The following is a 21370-nucleotide window of genomic DNA, read 5'->3' on the forward strand; positions in this document are numbered from 1 at the left end:
CTAAGATCCATGCAAATAAATTTACAGTAGTCAGGATGGCTCTTAAGCCAAAAAATCAGCTTATAGCCTCAGACAAGTCTTCTAAAAGCTGTCCTTAAGCCACCAATAATCAGAAAAAAAAAAAAAAGTTCAGGACATGGAGTAAAATCCGTCACTTGTTCCCCACACCTCCCTGACTAAAACTTAAGCATCTGGAGAGCAAGGCTCCTGACCCCACGGGCAAAAGAGTCATCTGTGGCATTTAAGGTGTGCCAGGGAAGAGATAAAAGCCAGAAAACAAAACTGCCAAGTGCTGGCACTTGCTGACTCCCAAAAACTGTTGGGTCCCTGTTTTAAGTGAGGAAAAGGTCATGGGCTAACGAATGCCCTGCCAGGCCATCAACAGCCTTGTTAAAAGTGCCGCCTAGAGATCTCTGTGAGTTCGAGGCCAGCCTGGGCTATTAAGTGAGTTCCAGGAAAGGCGCAAAGCTACACAGAGAAACCCTGTCTCGAAAAACAAAAAAAAAGTGCCGCCTAGAAAGAGAGTCAGCTGGCTGCCCCCAGGCACCAAGATGCATGGGTACATCAAGCTAAGACCTCCAGCAGACCTAGGCTTGGCTACAGACATGGCAGGGAACCCAGAACGCAGCAGGGAAGCGATCCGTTTCTTTCCTTTTGGACACCAGAGCCACTAACTCAGTCCTGGGAGTTTTGGGATGCCACCTCTCCTTTATTGTCAGGTACAGAGGACAGCCTTACCACCTCACCAGATTTAATTGCACCTTCAGAGTTACTTAATGAAAAAAGATTTCCACCTAAAATGAGAGCTCATTGCTTCACTCCAGATCCACTGCCTGTGCTTCTCACGTGCATACAGACAGGGCCCTGATCTTTGCCTTGTCCCTAATTAAAAAAATAAATAAATTCTCATGTACCACATGCTTTTCTCTTCCCAGTTCCCTGTTCTAACTCACTGTTCAGCTAATGGTACAGGACCACAACAGAAACGGAGTCCAGAGATCATCAAATAAGAAACTGTAACAGCTAAAAGGTATTTACACCCCCAGGCCCAAAAGCATCTGGTGCTACAAAAAGACTTTAATATAAACATCTATTACTGTGAGATGCTTTTAACAATTGATCACCTGTCTCCTGGATGCCAAACTAATAAAGGAAACAGGTGCTTTAAAATAATCTGTCTCTGATAAAGCTTAACATGTTTCAAAATCCATAGGGGCAGGCCAGATCTACCTCAGCTAAAAGCCAACTCCAAAAATAATAATGATCCTTTTATCTAAGTTTTTTTCTGTGTCACCAGCATCTTGTCAAACAGACAGTTCCCAGCCACAGCCAAGAGGGATACATGTCTCCAGAGCAAACAGATGACAGACAGCATCCCACAACGCCTGTATACCTCGGAAAACTCCCCTTCTCCATTCCCCCCAGAGCCAACCAACGTCCAAAAGTCAGCTGGAAGCAGTTTTTGAGAGGAACAACGCCCCTAATCCCATCTACCTGCTTTTTTATAATAAGGGAAAGTCTGGGATGTAAGGATTTGATCCTTAATTACGTCATCAGCCTTCGCCGGCTTCCCAGCCTAAAAAGAGGGTGAGCCCTCTGTGGGCTCTCTCTGTCCCCTCTCCTCTCCGCTCCTTCCTCCCGTCGGCTCCCCTCTCTCCCTCCCCCCGTTCTCTGTTTCTGTCTCTCTGTCTCTCTCTCCCCCCCCCCCCCCGCCCCAATAAAGCTCTAAAAAGGTAGCCATGGCTATGATTCTTTTAATCAGCATGCTGCTCTGCCGGCATGTCTGCCGCGGGCGGCGACCAGCCACAAGGGGCAGCGTCTCGGCTTAACCAACAGTTCTGACAGATAGGAATGCTTTAGACTTGACATGTAAGTCTTGTAAAGGGCTAAAACCATCACCATTGGGAGGGGATTTAAAAAAAAAAAAAAAGGAAAGAAAGAAAAAAAAACAGACAAGGGAGTCTGTCTCAGTCACTTGAACACAGATACAGAACACAGCAGGATTTGTGTTGAGGTAGAGTTGGAAGTGAAAAACTTGACAGAACACTAATGGCAGGGATTACAAGCCTCTAGACAGCTTTAAAGCCTGAAACAAAGTTGGTGAGTTTATAAGGGAGAGATGCCAGCTGGTGCCACTGTAGTTCATGACCGACTATTACGGCATAGCTTACATTGAAGAGTTAATTCAAGCTTATTTTGTCCCTTTAAAAAAATCTTCTTTGACCTCACACCTTTATCCAGAAAAAAAAAAAAAAAAAAAAAAAAAAAAAAAAAAAAAAAAAAAAAAAACTTTTATCCCAGCACTTGAGCTGCAGAGGCAGGCAGATCTCTGAATTTGAGGCCAGAATGATGTACAGAGTGAGTTTCAAGATAGTCAGGACAACACAGAAATCCTGCCTCAAAAACAAAACAAAACAAAAAAACCTTTTTGGTAACCATTATTATTCCTGTAGACACATATTCCAGTAATATCTTCTTGTAAAAATAAAGATATAACCATGCCCATCTCTATTCTGTGCTAAATTCAGCTACCATTATACATTTACTAGTCTTATCTCTTACTACCCAACCCATGACCTCACAGCGTGCTACACCCAACCCCAACATCCATGTACCTTTACTCTTCTAATCACTCCAACCCATGGCCTCACAGGGTGCAAAACCCAGCCCAGCATCCATAAACATTTACTAATCAAATCACTTCTCACCCATTCTAAACATTAAGCATTCTAAACACTAAGGATCTTTGAATGCTTCTAGAAGAATTCCTGATTTTCAAGGGTTTATAACAGACAGAAATCTCTTTTTATGACAAAATTGCCATGAAAAGCCTCAGTTTAGGAAGATAGATTTTTTTTCTTTTCAATTAGAAACCTAAGTATTTGACATAGTGTGTCATATGAGAGCAGAAGCAGCAAAGTTTTATTCTGTGCTTTCAGTGCTAAAAAAATTGCAATCAGTATAATATATAGAATGATTCATAGGTCAGTCATCCATAGCCATGGACACTAACTAAAGGTTTTTAGAAACTAGCTGAAGATTCACCCTTGAATGAAGTCTGGGGGAAATGGTCACTTGGGGGATTGACTTTAGAATAGTCGTGAAAGTCTGCTCAAATTGATGTATAACAGACAACAATATGTGGTGAGCGTGCAGACAATGGGGCTACTTAAGAGTGCCTATAATTTTGCTAGTGAGCTACAAAGTAAAAGATTGCATTTTCTGTATGAGCAGATTAGTTTCAGTATAGGGGGAGGGTGAGAAGGTGGGCACGGGCTGTGAAGAGTTAGTAGGACTGTGCTGGTGTTATGCCCAGATCGCGGGGACTCCCAAAAGACCACCACGGAGACTGAATCCCATATGTAAAAGCAAAGAGCCTTTATTTTCAAGCTCCGAGCTTGGTCTCTCTGTCCAAACACAACTGGTGAGAGCAGAAAGCCCTGAGCCTATGCGGGGTAGAGTTTTTATCATAGCAAAGGCTGGGGTGAGAGGATTTCCAGGGTTCAGTAACCTGAGTGGCTGACATTTGTCTAGGGGTATCTGTAAAACAGAAAATAGGTGTGTACTAGACTCAGGAACATCTAACCATCTTATCTAACCTTATCTAATGGTTGGAATGTTTGGGATGTCAGGTACTTCCCCTTAGATGTAGGCCGCCCTGGGTGGGGTCAGCTTATGGCTTTTCCTGGGTCTGGGTGTTGCCTCTAAGTATGTCAGGGCAGCTATGTGGTCAAGCTGTTTTGGGCCCCCCAACACTGACTAGTTTTATGTCAACCTGACACAAGCTAGAGTACTGGAGAGGAGGGAGACTCAACTGAGAGAATGCCTCCATAAAGTCAGGCTGGAGACAAGCCTGTATGTAGGGCATTTTCTTAATTAGTGGTGGTTGGGAGAAGTCCCAGTCCATTGTCAGTGGTGCCACCCCTGGGCTGGTGTTCATGGTGATAGGTATATGGCGCTGGTTACCGGCAGAAAAGTCATGGGCCGTGGCCACAACTACCAGAGTTAGAAAGAGCTTTATTAGAAAGAAGCCAGGCCTGGAGAGAAAGGAAGATGGTGGAGCAGAGAGAGAGTGCAGAGAGGAAACACAGAAAAGGGGGGGCGGCAGTGTCCGAGTCTGCTTTTTAAGGCGGGGATTTCATGACCACGTGGCAGGTACACAGTAGCCCCGCCCACTGATGATGTAAGACACCAGAACCCGGAAGAGGGAGGGCAGGATCCTAACACATGGGTTCTACAAGAAAGCAGGCTGAGCAAGCCATGGAGGGTGGGGGTCCCTGCAGGTATCATACAGGGAAGCAAACAGCATGAAGAGATGAGAATGAAAATATGGTGCAGATTGACTTTTTCAACCTGGATCAGACCTCACGGAGTCTAATGCCAGGCATTTCACTGTCAGCATCTTTAAAACACAGTACAATTTGGGAAAGGTTTCCAGGCAACAATCAGTCTAATCTGTGGAATTCCAGGTGTACAATTAAGCTTAAGGTGTCTCTACCTAGAAACTCTTTACAAAGTACATGAGACCATGGGGGTGGCTTCTACAAGCTAAAAGGCTTGGAATCTAATGTAGTCTCTGATAGCATAGAGGTCAGCAGGTCGTAAAGTGCATGTGACATCTCCTCTAAGGATGGGTAATGGTCTAGGGAGGGAGGAGTCTGGGATAATCATTCTGGGGAATTTGGGTGAGGCCTGACTATAGCAAAAGGTGGCTGAGGTCTGCCTCCACGAATAGCAAAATGGTCATCAAGTCATTAAAATCCACTCTCAGCTTTCTGGATAGAATGCAGGTACTTCATTGTTATTGTTGGGATTCCGGCCACCTTTCCAGCTATACGACTACACATGTGCAGTTCAGTAGCCAAGTGACACAGCATGGTCACTCAATCTGTGAATGTGTGGAGTAGCTGTTGGTTAAGCGGCAGCACCCGCAGCAGCCATGCCGACGGAGGAGAGTGCTGGTTGGCGGAAAAATCACAAGCCATGGTTACCTTTCTAGAGCTTGGTCTAGAGGACCATGCAGAGGGGGGTTGTGGAAGGAGAGAGTGCTGGAGAAAAGAACACAGAGAGGGCATGCCCGCTTTTTAGGCTGGGACGCCGTCACAGGCTGGTGATGTAATTAAGGATATAATCCTTACAGTAGCTCCATAAACCCACATGTGCATGTGCAGGGGAATCCTTAAAAAGCCCGTCACAGACTCCTCCCCTCTCTTCTGCTCTCTTCTCTCTCTCTCTCTCTCTCTCCACACATGTCTTTCACAGGCCTGGTCACTCTCTTCTGCCCCCACCTCCTCCTAATAAAGCTCTGATACTGGATTTTGTCAGACCTCATGACCTTTCCTCTCAGAGTAAAAGCACTGCATTTAAAACCAACACTTATCTCCTCCTTTGAGGAGACTTCCTTGTATGATTAATGTTCCTGGTTTCCTTAATGCTTCTCTGTGAGTACAAGTACTCAACAATGGAGAGCAAGCCAGTAAGCAGCACCCTTCATGGTCCCTGCATCAGCTCCTGCCTCCAGGTTCCTGCCCTGTTAGAGATCCTGTCCTGACTTCCTTCAATAGTGAAAAGTGATGAGGAATTGTAAGCTCCCCCCTCCCCAACTTGTCTATGTTGTTTCATCCTAGCAATAGTAATCCTAACTAAAAAAGAAACCTTCATAGAAAAGTTTTTATAAACTTCTTTCTCTTCAATGAAAACTTATCTCACATCTTGCTGTCATTAAAGAAATTGTTCCTAGAAGTTCAGCCACTTGAGTTAACCCACCAAGATCGTGTTGTCTTCCTTTTCCCTCAGAACCATGGGCCTGGGCATGCCTCAGTGTCTAGCAGGCCCTGGCTTTGACCTTATCAAACCCTTTGTACTGACTGCATGAGACCTGGGCACCCTTCCTCCCAATGAATTTTAATCACACTTCAATTTATTATTATTATTATTATTATTATTATTATTATTATTATTTCTCTCATACAATACATGCCAACCACAGTTTCCTCTCCCTCCACTCCTCCCAGCCCCACCTCCATCTCCACTCTCCCTCAGATCCACTCCTCCTCTATTTCCCTTCAGAAAAAAGCAGACTTCCCAGGGATATCAACCCAATAAAGCATAACAAGTTACAATAAAACTAGGCACAAACCCTTACATCAAGGCAGAATGAAGTAGCCCAGTAGGAGGGGAAAGGGTCCCAAGAGAAGGCGAAAGAGTCAAAGACACCCCCACTCCCACTCTTGGGAGTCCCACAAACACACAAGTTAACAACCATAACATATATGAATTTATAATCTTTGAATTCAAAATATAAGAAAGAGTATACATTTAGACTTTACACTGCAGTATGGGCATTTATCTTAATCAATGTTCTATTGCTGTGAAGAGACACCATGACCAAGGCAACTCTTATAAAAGAAAGCATTTAATTGGAGGCTTTCTTACTCCTTTAGAGAGTTTGTCCTCAGTCATCATGGTGGAAAGCAGATAAGCATGGCAGTAGAGCAGTAGCTGAGAGTTTTGCATCCTGATCTGCAGGTAGCAGGCAGAGAGACAGACACTGACCTAGGCTTTTGAAACCTCAAAGCCCATCCCCAGTGACACACCTCCTAATACTTCCCAAGCAGTTCCACTAACTGGGGACTGCAAACATATGAGCCTATGGGGGCCATTCTCATTCAAACCACAGCACCATTGGAAAGAGAGACACTCTTGAGTTTCTTCACAGTGGCTATATACATGCTCCTCATTACTCAAAGGATGCAATTTACAAGGCTAGAAAATTAAGTAGAGTTTAAAATTAAGTTTAAAAAATGAATTTACGTATTTCTAGTGTTATAAGAATCTCCACTGGGTGGTGGTGACTCACGCCTTAAATCCCAGAACTCGGGAGGCAGAGGCAAGCAGATCTAGGCAAACCTGGTCTATCTACAGTTGGAACCTAGGCCAGTTCCAGGACAGCCAGGGCTACATAGAGAATTCCTTTCTTGGAAAAAAAAAAAATCTCCTGCAACTAAAGTGTCTGGTGGTTTTATGAGGGAATAGGAGCTGGCACAGGTGTGGTGAGTACTGTGGGTGTGTCAAGAAGGAGCAGGTAGGAGCAGGCTTCCCTCCTCCTTAGCCCCTCCTTCTTAGCCTCGGGCTTAGATAAGCAGTGCAAGCTGCCAAGTTCTTCAAGATCTTGAGTCAGAAAGATGCCGAGCAGCTCCACAGAACTGCTGCAGAATGAGGAAGATGAGGTCTCATGGAGGATGACTGTGGACGACAGGGAGCTAAATAAGATTGCGCCTCCTACTCACTACCAAGCCCAACACTGCTCCTTAGAAGAAATGATCTACTCAAACAAAGGGATCTTTTCCTGCTGTATTCGCCCATGTTGATACTTTGTTTTGTTTTGTTTTGTTTTGGTATCCCAAAGCTGCTGAATTCCCATTGGCGTGTTCTTAGAATGGTAAGTGGTGGATCTTCGGACATCTTACCTGTCATCAAAACATTTTGTGACACAGATGGCACCATGCCAACCTCTGAGCGTTTCACAGAATTGGAAAAGATACCACCAAACCTCTGGTGCCAGAAGGATGCAACTAGGAAAGCAAACAAAAACAAAAGGCTGAATTGCAACTTATCTCCCAGCTCAGTTCATGGAGACACAGCTCAGTCTATAGAGGGTGTTTCCTAAGCACGGTTCTATCCCTTCTGTAAAAGTTCTAGGAGTACCATGGGGAAGACTGAAGACTGAAAATAGATGTCTCTTCAGTTTGGGCCAAAAACATAAAGGAGTCCATTTCTCACATTTGATCTTGACCTGAGCAAGCACCCAGAGCTGAGAGTGTCCTTTAAACATTCACAGAATTGATACCTGGGTCTATAGTCTGCTGTTATGTCTCCTGGAGGGAACTAGGCCACTGTGGTGGCATTTGTGGGAGCCCACCAATTTTATAATGCACAACTACTTTGGCCCAGCTGGCCTCAGATCCATAGCCCAGAAGAAAGCATAAGACCACCAGTGTAAGAGTGGGCCAGTCTTGGCATGAGCATGGCAACCAGCTATAGGCTGAGAGGAAAATGAGCTATCCCAGACCCTTACAAGATGCCTCATGATAAAACTTCAGGAACACACATTCAGTGGGGTTTTGAACTCAGGACTGGTTTCTGGGCTGCGAGTGTAGCTCAGGGGATAGGATGCTTACCTAGGAAAGGCGTCTGGGAAGTTCATTCCTCATCCTCAAAGGCTAGATAGGGAATCATCCCAGACAAAATCTCTCCAGAGTGCTTAGAATCCCACATCACAGCAAAGAGCCAGCCCACATCAGAGGAACACTGTCACGTGTTTGGACTTACCTCAGAGGGGCTTTCCCAGCCACCCAAGATGAAGTAGACTTGGCAAGATTTCTAGAAATGTTGATAATTTTTTCTGTTTATTCTTGCTGATTTAATGTCCTGTACATTTGTTTGAGGGGCAACAAAATGAATTCGGTCACCCCTGGAGAGACAAGAATCCAAAGCATACTGCAGTGGAAGTGACATCTGGGGCAAAGGTTAATCTACTGAACCCGATAAGACCTTGATGAATGCAGTTGCTTCACTTCCATGGCTCACACCGTGACCTGCCAACAGCAAGTTCCTGCCACTCACCAGAGATGACGGTGCACACTGCTGACTGGACGCACAGCTGCGACACTGACTTAGAATCAGCCATGGAGGGAATTTTTGCACCACAGAAATTGGCAAATCTACAAATCAGACTTCACCGTCACTACCTGCTTATCCCTAACTCCAGAGCAGATCATTAAACATGCCTCAGTGTACCACTGCCGGGTCATCGTGGAACGACCAGGCCCAGGATGTGCTTGTAAAAAAAAGTCACAAAACTCAAGTCACCTTTGAGCCCCCAACTGGGCACAAACCAGGCAGGGTAACAAACTGAATCGAATTTGATGAAGTGTGAAGTTGTGTCAACCCCATTGCTGAGTTCACTTTTTCTACTTGCTTTCCCAAAGAGGTCAAAGCGCAGGCTTTCTTTACTCTGACCTGGGTTTTCTTTGTTTTTCATGAAACAAAATTCTTATAGATGGAGAAGGGTCTGAACCGTTCAAAGCATTCATTAGCCAACCACCTCTCCGCCTCCCTGGACAGCTGCCCGCAAAACCCTAAGAAGTGCCCCAGTTTACAGAATGCACTCATGTGTGTAGCTGTAGATGGAAACAAAGAAGCACAGAGTGGGCAGGTGACTTCCTATGGGCCTAGTCTCCCTCCTCTGAGATAACTTTCCACGGCTCTTCTCTTCTCCTACCTTCTGACTCAGAGCCTCCTCTCTCTAGATAGATACCTTTTGAGTTATCTCCATTGTGCATGTCCGGATCCCACTAAATTTGTTCTTCAAATATCTCAGATGTCACCAGAGGATTTATTGTCTCCATCCTGAATATTCTTCCTTCCCAGCTAGGAAATGGAGATTGGTCACCTCAACTATTTGGCTCCTCTGGTCCCCTATATTCCCCTGTACCACATGCCTGCCAAACCTTAGTAATTATCAACTCAAGTAAAACAGAAGTTACACAAGAAAGTGAATAGCACCAGGCATGTGGCAAGGCAGAGAACAAAGTTATGTAAGCATAATTATGCAAATACCTGAAATTATATTTAACCAGACTTTCATCACTGACAAACCACCAATGAAAAATCAGCTTAAAGGAGGGAAGGTCTATTCTGGTTCATGGTTTCAGAAGTTTTATGCTGTGTTAGCTAATTCCATTGTTTATAGATCTGTGGAAAGGCAAAGGTGTGATGGAGACAGCCTGCTCACCTCATGCAGAAAAAGAGAACTTAAGAGGCCGGGAACAAGATATGGCCCTCAGAATGTAGCAACAAGGACCCACTTCCTACAATTAGGTCCCACCTCCTAAATGCCATGTCCTTCCAATCCTTCTCAAGTTATGAATCCACCTGTCAGTTAATGCACAGATCCAATTCCTTTCCCAAAGGCACCACCATTAAATGTTGCTGCAATGGGACCAAGCCTTCAATGCATGAGTATTCCACTCAAACTATGACATTTCATTACTGGCTCCCAAAGTTTCAAGGCCATTTGACAATGCAAAATTTGTTCAAAGACTTCTAAGAATCCCCCAAGTCTTAGTAATCCCAACATTGCTCAAAGTTCAAGTCCAACATCTTTTCTGAGATTCAAGACAAAGAAAAACCTATATACCCTATATACCTCCAATATACAATGGTGAGATAGGCACATAGTGAACATTCTCATTCCAAAGGAAAAATAGGAATAGCAAGAGAGATAGGACTAAAAGAAGACCAAATCCATCAGGGCAGACATTAAATCCTGTTGGATACATTCAAGTGAATGCTGTGGGACGGTCTGTATGTCAAATTGCTCTGATTGGTCAATAAATAAAACACTGGTTGGCCAGTGGCCAGGCAGGAAGTAGGTGGGACAAGGAGAGAGGAGAATTCTGGGAAGCAGAAGGCGGAGGCGGAGAGACACTGCAGCCGCTGCCATGACCAGCAGCATGTGAAGACGCCAGCAAGCCACCAGCCAGCCACCAGCCACGTGGCAAGGTATAGACTTATGGAAATGGATTAATTTAAGCTATAAGAAGAGTTAGCAAGAAGCCTGCCACGGCCATACAGTTTGTAAGCAATATAAGTCTCTGTGTTTACTTGGTTGGGTCTGAGCGGCTGTGGGACTGGCGGGTGACAAAGATTTGTCCTGACTGTGGGCAAGGCAGGAAAACTCTAGCTACAAGTGAACTCTTTCTTGAATCCATTATCTCCATGGTTGGTATTTTGTGTGGCTGATAAAATGGCACTGTTTGGTAATGAGACAAACCTTTACCATCCATACTAAATCACTTTGATCTTTCAGGACCTGCCAAAATAGCATCACCATTACCCTATCTTTGAACAGTTTCGTTTTTTAGAATATGCTTTATTTTCAGAAGTTTAAAACCAGACGTTTCTGTTGAAAGCAGGAGGTTTTGCTGGGGAGGTTCTCTGTTAGTACATACCCATTATCCTAGCTCTCAGGAAGCTATAGCAAGAGGATCATGAGTTCAAAGCCAACCTAGGGTATATAGCGAGACCTTGTCTCAAGAATAAAAGAAAGAGGGGGAGGAAGGAAAGGAGAGAGGAAAGGAGGGAGAAGAGAAGAAAGTGGTTTTAAATCAATAGAAAACACAATACCACAAAAAAAATTCACAACTTTGTAGGCATTGATTGAATATTTCATATGGTCTAGGAGTCTTGATAGGGTTCATTTTCTCTGCCAGTTAAAGAATTAAAAGTCAGAAAAAATTTGGATGGGGAACATGTAGCTAGAGTTTTCCTGCCTGGCCCACAGTCAGGACAAATCTTTGTCACCCACCAGTCCCACAACCGCTCAGACCCAACCAAGTAAACACAGAGACTTATATTGCTTACAAACTGTATGGCCGTGGCAGGCTTCTTGTTAACTGTTCTTATAGCTTAAATTAATCCATTTCCACAAATCTATATCTTGCCACATGGCTTGTGGTTTATCGGCATCGTCACATGCGGCTTGTCCTGGCGGCGGCTGGCAGTGACTCCTTCTGCCTTCCTGTTCTTTCTTTTCTCCTCTCTGTTAGTCCTGCCTATACTTCCTGCCTAGCCACTGGCCAATCAGTGTTTTATTTATGGACCAATCAGAGCAACACATTTGCCATACAGACCATCCCACAGCAGGAACAGCATGTGGCTGCAGAAAACTCTTAAATACCTTGGACATCAGCAGACAAAATCAGCAGTAGAAAAGAAGTGTCTATTGGGAGTGAATAAACAGGAACACACAGCAGACATACAGGAAAAAAAAAAAAGAGCCTCTGCAAAGCAGATCAAGAACTGTGAGCCCCTGTAAAATTCAAAATCCAAGCAATATACTTCCAATATACAGTGGTGGGACAGGCACATAGTGGACATTCCCAACCCAAAAAGGAAAAACAGGAGTAGAAAGAAAGCAAAGGTCTCTTATGTGCTGGTGCTGTGGGATGTCTTTCTGTACGCTATGAATATGTGTTGCTCTGATTGGTTGATAAATAAAGCCATTTGGCCTATGGCAAGTCAGGTTATAGCTAGGTGGGAAATTGAAGAGAGAAACAGGAAGAAAAAAAGGCAGAGAGGAAAAAGATGCCAGCTGCTGCCAGGAGAAGCAAGATGTAAAGTACCCGCAAGCCACAAGCCACATGGCAAGGTATAGATTTATAGAAATGGGTTAATTTAAGACATGAGAGCTAGCTAGCAAGAAGCCTGCCATGGCCAGTGTTTGAAAATAATATAAGCCTCTATATGTTTATTTGGGTCTGAGCGGCTGCGGGACTGGGCAGGACATAGAAAAACTTCCAACTACAGGCTGGGGTGGGGGTTGAAAAGCCTCTGAAGAATTTTACTCCTTTAATTTAGGGCTGATCAGTTTGAAGACAGATAGGATGGTTGCTTGGCTGCAACTGCAGCGTGTCCTGGCCCAGCCTTGAACTTGTTGAGCCAGCTCATCACCAGGGATTGGTGGAAAACAGAGGCCTAGAAGGCCTTTTGTTTAAGCTGCCAGGCTTTTGTCCCAAGTCAAGAAGATGAGGAAGAAACCAACCATCTTGGAAATTCACCCCTTTATAACCTAGCCACGGGCCCTCTCCTTATCTGCCTGCCTACAAGGAGTCCCTCTCACTCCTAGTCTGTTCGCACTCACATAAACCACCAAAGCGTCTGGGCGAGCTTGTGTGATGGCAAGGCAGTGCAGAGGCTCCTCCAGCTTGTACTTTTGCTGAGGCCATTTCAGGTTTAACAAGAATTTGATCTCCTTGATAGAGAATCCCCAGGGAAAATGACCCAACTCCATTCTAGGACCCAAGACCAAGATGTCCCAGATAACTTATCTTCTGTTGAGTTGCTTGCTTGTGCAAACCTCCCCCTGCAGCTGCTCAGCAAGATACAAGGATGTGGTTTTTACCTTTAAATTCCCCTTGGTGTAAATGCTGGAAGCCACACTTGGGTCCCCAAATACCTGTGTGGTCCCAGACAGCTGGAATAAAGACTTTCAACTGGCTATAAACTGAGTCTGAGTGGTCATCTCTGGTGGGCTCCCTACAGCACCTGTACCTGGCAATGCCTCCACTGCCTACCCCACCTCATTCCCAGCACTGCCTGCTACCTTCACCCCTTCCCTGGAGTTCCAGGGCACACAAGGTCCCTTGTTAAGCAGCTTCCCCCCGGCGATCTCCTGTACCACCCACTAGTCCCCCACCAACTCCTATCACTAGCCAAGGACCAGCAAGCAGTCGCCCCCCTGTGCTAACTCTTGCCTGGGACACAGAGGAAGGTGCTTAAGGCTGTGAGCTGACTTCGCTGGTTGTTGTGTTTTTGTTTGTTTCTTTGTTTTTTGAGTCCCCAGACCATATCAGAGCTTTCAAAATCATGCCACAGAGCACATGCTACAAATGCTCCACCAACACTCTCCCACTGAGGGACAGATGTGAAAGGTCTCAGAAGTGGCATTCAAGAGGAACAGTGAGACAGACTGTTTGTTAGAAGCATCATTTGCCATGGACAGACTGACAGAAACAGAATGGTAGGGATCTGAGGAGAGTTCAGGGACAGACAGTGTGGCAGATCTCTTCTTCTTGGAAGTAGAATCGGGCCCAGGAGGCAGAAGTGGGGTCCCTTCCTCAGGCCTCTGAGGAAGAAGAAGCATTCACAGCATGAGACGGTACCCAGGTCCTCTGACTTCCCAACAAGCATCAGGGAAGGAGAATGGGGAGCAGGGTTTGCTGCCATGCGTAGCCTTTGGATGTGCTGGAGCCTGCAGATTTCCCCCAGGTGAGAAATCTGGGTGCCTGGGAGTCTGTCATCTAGAGAGTCACAGACAGTGCTCTCCATAGGGTACCTGTCAGTATCTGTAGGTGGGGACGGGCTGCTGCAGGTACTGTGGCTTGGGCTGCCATCCAATCTGGATTCTAACACAGCAAACTGATCTTTCTGGAGATTTTCTTGACTTCTGCCCCCAGAAACCTAGGGCCGCTCTCTTAGTCCCTGTGTATCCCACACTACTTGTTTGTGCACAGGCCAGTCCTCCTGCCCATTCACGCTCAAGCAGCAAGTACCCCTCCCCAGCACTGGGCAGGGCTCTGGGACCAGCTCAAGGCCCCAAGCCTGTGGGTGTGGTACCAGCCCAGGCCACTCTTGCACAGTCACCCTCTCTTCAGTGGGAGGTCCCTGCTAGAAGAAAGCCTGCCTGAGTCAGGAGAACCTGGAGGGAAGCTGTTTCACCATCATCCCAGCAAGGCTGTCTGATGTTCATCTGTCCTCCGGAGTCAGCCTGTATCTATCTATCCAAGCAAAGCCAGGATCCCAGCACGCAGCCATGATGAGGATAGGCTTCCAGAGGGTGGCAAGACTTGTCCACCACAAAGCTCTCCAGAGAAACCCCCATCTCCTGCCTGGACTCCACCAGGCCTCAGCATTCGGATCCTCCACAGACTCCCTGGTAAGTTCGCAAAGAGTCAGATGAGCTCCCTTCCTCTCTAAGGGTCTGGGGCTCGAGCACCCTAAATCCTCTTTTCCTGCCTTATTCCTGGGCTGATACAGAGCTGTTTGGTTTGGCAAAGGGAAAATGCTTTGGGGTACTTATTTAGCCATATCCCAAATGAAATCTAGTAGGATAAATCCTGTGTGGCCACCAGCAAATCTCTTATAGGGTGCACACTGCAACAGCTAAGTGAGGTATCCCCAGACAAAAGCCCATCTGTGGGTTTGTCAATCAGAAGCTCATTACCCACAGAAGTGACTAATGACTGACATGTGGCAGGTGGCCACGTTGCCCCTGACTCTGACCGTGGTATTGCACTTCTTCGGGGCCTGAAAGCATCTCAGAGGAGCTACCAGACAGGCCCATAAGCCACTAGCTCCTGCAGTGAAGGGTTAATAAACATCTCTCACCAATTGCAGGCTTACCCCTCAGTGAAACAGTGTCTGTCTGTCTCTCTCCCAAGTGTAATAAACTTAATCATAGTCCCCCAGTGTCCCCACCTGTTCAAGGGGACTAATAGTAGCGGTCCTCCATTTCAAGGAACTACTCACAGTAACAGCGCTGCACCTCTGCACAATGAGCGTGGGATGGCTAGTCCCCATCCCATCCCCATCCCATCCCATCCCCGACGTCTCCACTTTTTTGCTGTTTAACACCCCTAGGCCACTCATACTCAGGTGTCTCCAAACCCCTTATGAGAAAGATGGGCTCTTTCTTTGGGTAACACTCCAGCAGACAGGACTGAAAAGCCCCAAACCCAGAAACAGACTAAATGATGGTCCCACAGCCCAAGAACGATCCCCACCTTCCAAGATGTCATCGTGCCATCCTGATTTTTCTTGCTTAGGTTGCAAGATTCTGTCCAGAGAACACAGATTTAAAGGATTATGCCCTTCCCAATGCCAGCTGGAATCCAGATATGCTGAGCCTGTACCAAGAATTTCTGGAGAAAACCAAGTCAGACAGGTGGATCAAACTACCCTCCTTCAAGTCCAACAGAGAACATATCCAGGGGCTTAAGCTCCCATCCGGGCTGGTAGCTGCCTCAGGTAAGACCAGGTCTGAAAGTATCCAGAATGTGCACACACACACACACACACACACACACACACACACCTTCACCCACCCATACACCTCCTTCATTACCCCACACACCTCTGCCCATCCCCCTGCACACACACACTCCCACCCACACATACACACCTATACACACAACTCCATCCATACATGCACACCTACACACACACACACACTCCTCTGCACACATATACACACCTACACACACACACACACACACACACACACACACACATACACACACACACTCCTCTACCCACAGTGGGGGACCCTGCCTGAAACACTCCGTCAGTTCAGCCTGCCGCCTTTCTCTGGTTTGAAAACATTCAGGAAGGCTAGTCATGGCACACAAATTCCAGCACTCAGAAGGCAGAGGCAGGTGAATATGAGGTGAATTTGAAGCCAGCCTGGTCTGCAAAGCCACCCAAGACTACACAGGAAGAACTTTTTCTCCAAAGGGAAGAGGGTAAATATTATCAAAATAAATTGTATGAAATTCCCCAAGAATTAGTACAATAAAAAATGTTGAGACATTCAGGAAGGACATTCAGGCGCCCCACAGACTGGAGGCTCTCGCTGCTGTCTCCCCCTCCCCTCCTGCAGAGCAGCTGTGGATGGGAAGCATGTCTACACAGGTTTGTCAGCCTGGCTCCTTTCCTTCTCTCTAAAGGGGAGCACACCCAAGTGGCACCTTTGCTCCCAGCCGCAGCCCAGCTGGAGGGCTGCCAGCACAGGACCCTGCTCTTTCTGGTTTCTCACCAATGGCTCTTCCCTCCGCTAAGCTTTGTCCCAGCCCTGCCTTCCCAGCCTTGTGACAACCTTGGGGCATCCCTTACCTCCTGCAGGCCTCAGCACGACACCTCTGCTCGGCTAGGTGAGATGGAGACACACAGCGGATTTGACTGACAGAGCTGCCACCTTTACCCTGTCCCCCTCTCTGTCTCTGTGTGTCTGTCTGTCAGTCTGTGCTTTCTTTCATTCTTTTTTTTTTTTTTTCATTCATACATGTGGTTGCTCCTCAGCGAGGAATGGACGACATAACTTGTAGGTGACCTTTGAACTCATGGTACAGGCCAAGCAGAGGCACCAGGCCAGGCACAGTGGTGCACACCCTTAGTCCCAGCAGAGGCAGGTGGTGGTGTAAGTTCAAAGCCAGCCTGGTGTACAGGGTGAGTTCCAAGTCTAGAGCTACCCAGAGAAAATCTGTCTTGAGAAAAAACATTTTTTGTTATTTCCAGACTGAGGAGACAGCTCAGTTGGTAGAATGCTTGCCTAGTCATGCACTTTATGAGTGTTTGTTCCCCAGGGCACAGGCTCTCAGAAGACAAGGGACAAGGAGCATGTTTTGTTCCCTCCTCCCCTGTAAAAAGGCTCCCTAACAACAGAGCTGGGGTGTCTGGTCCTCCCCCTTGTCCCTGTTAAGCTCATGATGCTGTGTCCTGACAAGTCCCCATACCCTGAGGTATCTCTGCTTCAAAACTGTCCTCTCTCCCCCAGACAAACAGGACTGGCGCATCTTTACCAGATGCATCCAACTGGAAGGACAAGGCTATGAATATGTCATCTTTTTCCACCCATCTGAGAAGAAGTCAGTCTGTCTTTTCCAGCCAGGCCCCTACCTGGAGGGGGCACCAGGGTAAGGCCTCAGACAGGCCAGGGTAGATTCCTCACAGGCTTGGCTCAGCAGGGTGGGTCCAGCACCCACTAGGCCTGGAGTCTCTAAAGACCTAAAATGGGGTGCAAGGAACTAGGTTTCATCTTCTCAGTGCCAGGCCTGTGAGAACAATCTGAGTTAGCTTCTTCTCCAGGCTTCACTGTGCACGTATGAAGAACCCCCTGATTGAAGCCTCAGAATGTTCCATAAATACAAGTCCTAAGAAGTCAAGGATTCCTTCCCTTCTGAAAAAGAAATCCCCAAGGAGACAGTGTGCAGAGAAATGCAGCTGCATTTCATTCGGGGTGTGTGGAAGCTATAAAACAAGGCAGAGCAGATGGCCCAGCACTGAGGCCGGTCAGTGGACTGAGAGTACAGAGAAGAGACAGGATCCACTGAGTCCCAGACAAAGCAAATGGGAAGGAATTGCCATCAGCTAAGAACTGCTCTGCAGAATCAGCATTTTGCCAAGGAACACAGAGAGGCAAGGGCAGGTCTAGGCACCGACTCAGTTTTCTCTTCACAGCAATGGAGGCAAGTGCCCGGAAGTGTGCATGAGATTAGGGAACTTAATCAATGAGATAGTCGTTCTTTTTATTCACAATACCTGGGGGCGGGAGGGGGCGGGAATGAAGGCTCAGAACGGCTCAGCAGGTTGTTCAAGAACACATAGGTAGTGAGTGGCAGAACCAGGAGTCCAGCCAGCTGGTATGATGCCACTACAGCAGGAGGGGAGGGAGGGCCTGAGCATCCCACTGCAGCCTTGGCAAGACAGCGAGAACAGCTGGCCTGGGTCCACGAGGAAGGGCACTGGTCCTCTCAGTGCAGAGCCCGGATCTGTTTTATGTCGTGTGCATATTCTCCCCTCGCTTAACCAACGGTGACAAAGCCTTGTCGTGAAGTGCGGTTTGCATAAATGGCAATGAGGTCTGACATAAGCAAATGTCTGCGCTATCACACTGAAGTGGGTTCTGATGTTCTCCAAAGAGTGCTGCTCAGAAGCCTACCTTGCGGGCCCTTTAATAAGTCATAAGTTAATTGACCTGCCTCAAAACTGTGGGTCCAGCAACGGCTGAGGGACTGGTAGGGCGAGAGATGGCCCAGGCTTATGTGCTTCAAAGACTAAATCAAGCTAAACATGGTAGTTCACACCTGCAATCTCAGAACTCAGGAGGCTGAGGCAGGATTGCCATGAGTTCAAATCTAGCCTGAGCTTCAGAGTGAGATCACGTCTCAAAAAGCAAAACCATGAGAGACTAAGTCCAAAAGCTCAGGGTTTTTTTTTTCCACTCCTTTGAATGCCTTCTAAAATGTGGCAACTGCAGCCAGCAATTAGGTGATGAATCAGAAAACGATCTCTTAATATTTGTGAGAAAAAAAATTCCATTGGTGCAATAAAATAGTTGTATCAGTGGTTAACACGTTTTGCTGAAGCAAAACGGAGGGAAGTTCAGTTGCTTTTGACCTAATGAAGCCCACAGGATGTGTCTCCATGTGCCTTTCCTGTTTGGCTGCCTGAGATGGAGGATCCACGTTTGGGGGCACTCAGAAGAAAGAGAAAAGCTTGGGAGGTTTAGTACCTCCCACGGTGCTGAGAAGCAGCCCAGGGAGGGGGTCTATCTAGCAACCCTAGCCCTAGTCTTACTTCCCATCCTGAACTCCAGGTTTGCCCACGGAGGGTCACTGGCGGCCATGATGGATGAGACATTTTCTAAAACTGCCTATCTGGCTGGAGAAGGACTATTCACACTAAGTCTCAACATCAGGTTTAAAAAGTAAGTGTGAATCCTCGGGCGGGCGGTGGCTGATGTCAGGGCTCTGTTTTATCGTGGGGTTGTGTAAGCTCTGCAAGGCTCCTTTCCTAACCAAGCATTTCTCTAGTCCTGGGTCAGAAATCAACCTCTGCCATTCAACACCAAGAACCAACAAAACAGTCCCTGAACCTAGGGCTGCTTGTGAGTCCTGGAGTGCGGGTGAGGTGGGTGAGAAAAGGAGAGAGGCCAAAGTGGGGAGCCAGTGTGGAAATGAACTCAATTGCCTCCTCTTCCAGCCTGATCCCCGTGGGCTCTCTGGCTGTCCTGGACATTCAAGTAGAAAAGATTGAGGACCAGAAGCTGTACATGTCCTGCATCGCCCAGAGCAGAGACAAGCAGACTGTCTATGCCAAGTCCTCTGGTAAAGACATCCTCATCCTCAGGCTGGGCCGGCCACAACCCAACCCACATCAAAGGGGAGGGAAGAGCAGCTAATGATCTAGTCCCAAGCTGGGGTCTAGCCCTTTTAGGAGTGGGATGGGGTCCCTGCTAGAGACATGGATGAAGAGAACTTTTGAGAACACAAGTAAAATGTTTTCCTAAGTGAGGATTACGAAAACTGCACCTCAGGACAGTTTCAGGTGATGGGAAGTCTGAAACAAACAGTCCTTGGCCTCACCACGCTCCTGCTCTCCGGTCCTGACTCTCAGCTCTCAGCTCACTTTTTTCTTGCAGGTGTTTTCCTTCAGCTGCAGCTGGAAGAAGAGCCATCCCAGCAGCAATGACTATGCCTTCAGCAGAGTTGACAGTAATGACGCGATCTACCTGGGACCACCACCTAACAGATAAGGGTCCCAGGACTCAGGTGGCCGATGAGGGAGAAGGCACTTTTATCACCCCATCATCAGCCCAAAAACCTGTAATTGGAATCAAAATTGTCCACGGGTCAGAGATGGCTCAGCAGTAAAGAGCATTGGCTGTTCTTTGATTCCCAGCACCAACATAGTGACTCACAACCACCTGTAACTCCTGTCCCAGGGGATCGTCTGGCCTCCATGAAGTACCAGTCATGCATATGGTATCTTACATGCAGACCAAGCATCCATACACATAAAATACATTAATTTTTAAAAGTTTTTTAGTTATATTTTTTTTAATCTTCCAGTGCCCACTTCCCACCAGCACCAACAGGGGACACAGATCTGCTGCCAAGTGCCAGGCACTAAAGGAGGTGTCTGGTAACTGTAATACAAGTCAGGGTCACCGGCCTGGAGATGTAGCACATATCACCATATCAAAATTATCCCACCCTTCCCTGGTTCCCATCAGAAGAGCAGAGTATGCTGAAAAAAAGAGCCAAGTCCATTTAGCTCTATGAACTCAAGAAGAAAATCTAGAAGAAGCTTTGCCTAAGCTGAATGAAACTCAAAAGTTAAGTAGTGTGGTGACACATGGCTATAACCCCTGCTGGAGGAAGGGTGAGATGTGGGGGAGGGGAGGGACCCTGAGTTCTGGACCATCGTATGCTGTGTAGTGAGGTCTTGTCTTAAAACAACAGGGCTGGGGAGGTGGCTCAGTGGTGAGGTGCTTGTATGCGTACCTGGGTTTAGAGCCTCAGAACCCATGGGGGAAATGAGAGCAGCAACAAGCACCTCCACCCCAGCTGGGAGGAGGGTGGAGATGGGCATCTCCTGGGGCTTGTGGGCCAGCCAGTCTAGCCTAAATAGTGAGCTCCAGATTTAGTCTGAGACTCTGTCTCAAAACCAAGGTAGACAGTGATAGAAGACACACACACACACACACCCAGTGTTGAACCCCAGCCTCCACACATACACACTTGGACCTACACACTCACATGCATGTGGAGAGAGAGAGACAGACAGACAGACTGTTGGTTGTAGTCAGAAGTTTTCTCCAGTCCTGCCTGGCCCCGAGGTCCTGCAGCCGCTTATAAAATAATCACTCGGAGGCTTAATATTATTTACAAACTGTGTGGTCGATGGCAGGCCTCTTGCTAGCTAGCTCTTATATCTTCAATCAACCCACTGCTATTAATCTATGTTTTGCCACATGTTCCATGGCTTACCAGTCTGCTGGCATGTTGTTCCTTGGGCAGCAGGCTGGCGTCTCGCCCCAGACTCTGCCTTTCTCTTTCCTGTCTCTCTCCCTGGGTTTCCCACCTACCTCTAAGCTGCCTTGCCATAGGCCAAAGCAGCTTATTTATTAACCAATGGGAACAACATATATTTACAGCACACAGAAAGACATCCCCCAGCAGTTGGTGGGCTGGGAACATAGACCAGTGGTTCGATGCTTGCCCAACATGCATAAGACCTGGGTTCC

At 47.0% G+C, this 21370-nt stretch overlaps 1 protein-coding gene across 3 annotated transcripts; it reads left to right on the forward strand.

Moving 5' to 3' along the window:
* The first annotated feature begins 14201 nt into the window (after positions 1–14201).
* Them5 (thioesterase superfamily member 5) lies at positions 14202–20163 on the forward strand. 3 transcript variants are annotated; one of them, XM_037206861.1, is made up of 6 exons: positions 14203–14500; positions 15390–15591; positions 17117–17255; positions 18938–19048; positions 19155–19228; positions 19324–19415. In XM_037206861.1, the coding sequence occupies exons 1-6, from the start codon at positions 14378–14380 to the stop codon at positions 19326–19328; spliced, it is 654 nt and encodes a 217-aa protein (XP_037062756.1). In that variant the 5' UTR covers positions 14203–14377; the 3' UTR covers positions 19329–19415. The 3 variants fall into 3 exon arrangements, with proteins under 3 accessions (XP_037062755.1, XP_037062756.1, XP_028713281.1); XM_028857448.2 differs by lacking the exon at positions 19155–19228 and adding an exon at positions 19763–20163 and having other exon boundaries at positions 14204–14500; positions 19324–19448; XM_037206860.1 differs by lacking the exons at positions 19155–19228; positions 19324–19415 and adding an exon at positions 19763–20163 and having other exon boundaries at positions 14202–14500.
* The last annotated feature ends 1207 nt before the right edge of the window (positions 20164–21370 follow it).

The sequence above is a fragment of the Peromyscus leucopus genome, chromosome 6, assembly GCF_004664715.2.
Source record: "Peromyscus leucopus breed LL Stock chromosome 6, UCI_PerLeu_2.1, whole genome shotgun sequence".
Classification (NCBI taxonomy): Eukaryota; Metazoa; Chordata; class Mammalia; order Rodentia; family Cricetidae; genus Peromyscus; species Peromyscus leucopus.

Excerpts from the sequence above, each read along its gene's own strand:
- Them5 (XM_037206860.1), top strand. The coding sequence starts at position 14,378 with ATGATGAGGATAGGCTTCCAGAGGGTGGCAAGACTTGTCCACCACAAA. Across the intron at positions 15,592-17,116 it reads CGGGCTGGTAGCTGCCTCAG|ACAAACAGGACTGGCGCATC; the intron begins GTAAGACCAGGT and ends TCTCTCCCCCAG. Across the intron at positions 19,049-19,762 it reads CTCAACATCAGGTTTAAAAA|GTGTTTTCCTTCAGCTGCAG; the intron begins GTAAGTGTGAAT and ends TTTTTCTTGCAG.